At 55.3% G+C, this 1,163-nt stretch overlaps 1 protein-coding gene across 1 annotated transcript; it reads right to left on the bottom strand.

The window, feature by feature from the left end:
- Positions 1–166: 166 nt before the first annotated feature.
- LOC117940873 (beta-galactoside alpha-2,6-sialyltransferase 1-like) lies at positions 167–1,095 on the bottom strand (the record flags this gene model as incomplete). The annotated part of the gene is made up of 2 exons (XM_034865996.1): positions 826–1,095; positions 167–264 (listed from the first exon to the last, which is right to left on the bottom strand). Coding segments are annotated over exons 1-2 (360 nt in total), but the record flags the coding sequence as incomplete, so codon positions are not given.
- Positions 1,096–1,163: the final 68 nt, after the last annotated feature.

The raw sequence follows: 1,163 nt of genomic DNA, 5'->3' as shown, positions 1-1,163 counted from the left end.
GGGGAAACCAAGGGGGGTACTAGGGGGAAACCAAGGGGGGTACTAGGGGGAAACCAAGGGGCTACTAGGGGGAAACCAACGGGTACTAGGGGGGGTACCAAGGGGGTACCAGAGGGGTACTAGGGGGATACCCAGAGGGTGCCGCGTTTGTTTCGACCTTGTTTACCTGCGAGTTGATGAGGCGGATCGTGGTTTTGGATCCGACGTCCTTCTCATAGCCGGTGGTCGGCGCGGCGTTGAAGCGCAGCACGGCATCATGGGAGTCTGCAGTTTATCATTAAGAGAAGAAGAGAAGAACGTTTCTGATTGGTCCAGGGAACTGGGGCATGTTCAGCAGACTCCTTCAGTTCACCCTTTGAAGGGCCCAACGAGACTTTAAAGGGCCCAACGTGACTTTAAAGGGTCCAACGAGACTTTAAAGGGTCCAACGAGACATTAAAGGGTCCAACGAGGCTTTAAAGGGTCCAACGTGACTTTAAAGGGTCCAACGAGACTTTAAAGGGTCCAACGAGACTTTAAAGGGCCCAACGTGACATTAAAGGACCCAACAAGACTTTAAAGGGCCCAACGAGACTTTAAAGGGTCCAACGAGACTTTAAAGGGTCCAACAAGGCTTTAAAGGGTCCAACGTGACTTTAAAGGGTCCAACGTGACATTAAAGGACGAATGTTAGGAGGGAGAGGGGGGGAGAGGGAGAGAGAGCAGCATGCTTCTACTAAGATCTCTTAGTCTCTGATTGGCTGTGTAACTACTACCAGTAGAATCTCACTCTCCTATTGGCTGTCTAATGTGACAGACAGAAGGTTTCTACCAATAGAATCTCACCGATCTCTTTGCCGAGGCCGGAGTTGCGCAGCGACCCGGCCGACGACACCACGGCGCAGCGGCGGTAGGGCCCGAGGTCGGAGGTCAGCGGCGCCGGCGGCAGCGTGGCGGCCCAGGGCAGCGAGGAGAAGGGGGGCAGGTCTGAGGTCAGGGTGCTGACCCCCACCTTCTCCTTCAGCTCGCACAGCAGCTCAGAGCCGCTCAGCTTGGGACGGCCCGACACCCCCCCAGGACCCGAGACCTGCACGCCGTACTTATTCATCGCCTGACACACACACACACACACACACACACACACACACACACAGACACACACAGACACACAGAGACACACAGAG

The sequence above is a fragment of the Etheostoma cragini genome, unplaced genomic scaffold, assembly GCF_013103735.1.
Source record: "Etheostoma cragini isolate CJK2018 unplaced genomic scaffold, CSU_Ecrag_1.0 ScbMSFa_357, whole genome shotgun sequence".
NCBI lineage: Eukaryota > Metazoa > Chordata > Actinopteri > Perciformes > Percidae > Etheostoma > Etheostoma cragini.
The sequence above is the reverse complement of the archived record's forward strand: the minus strand, read 5'-3'. Positions and strand labels throughout refer to the sequence as shown.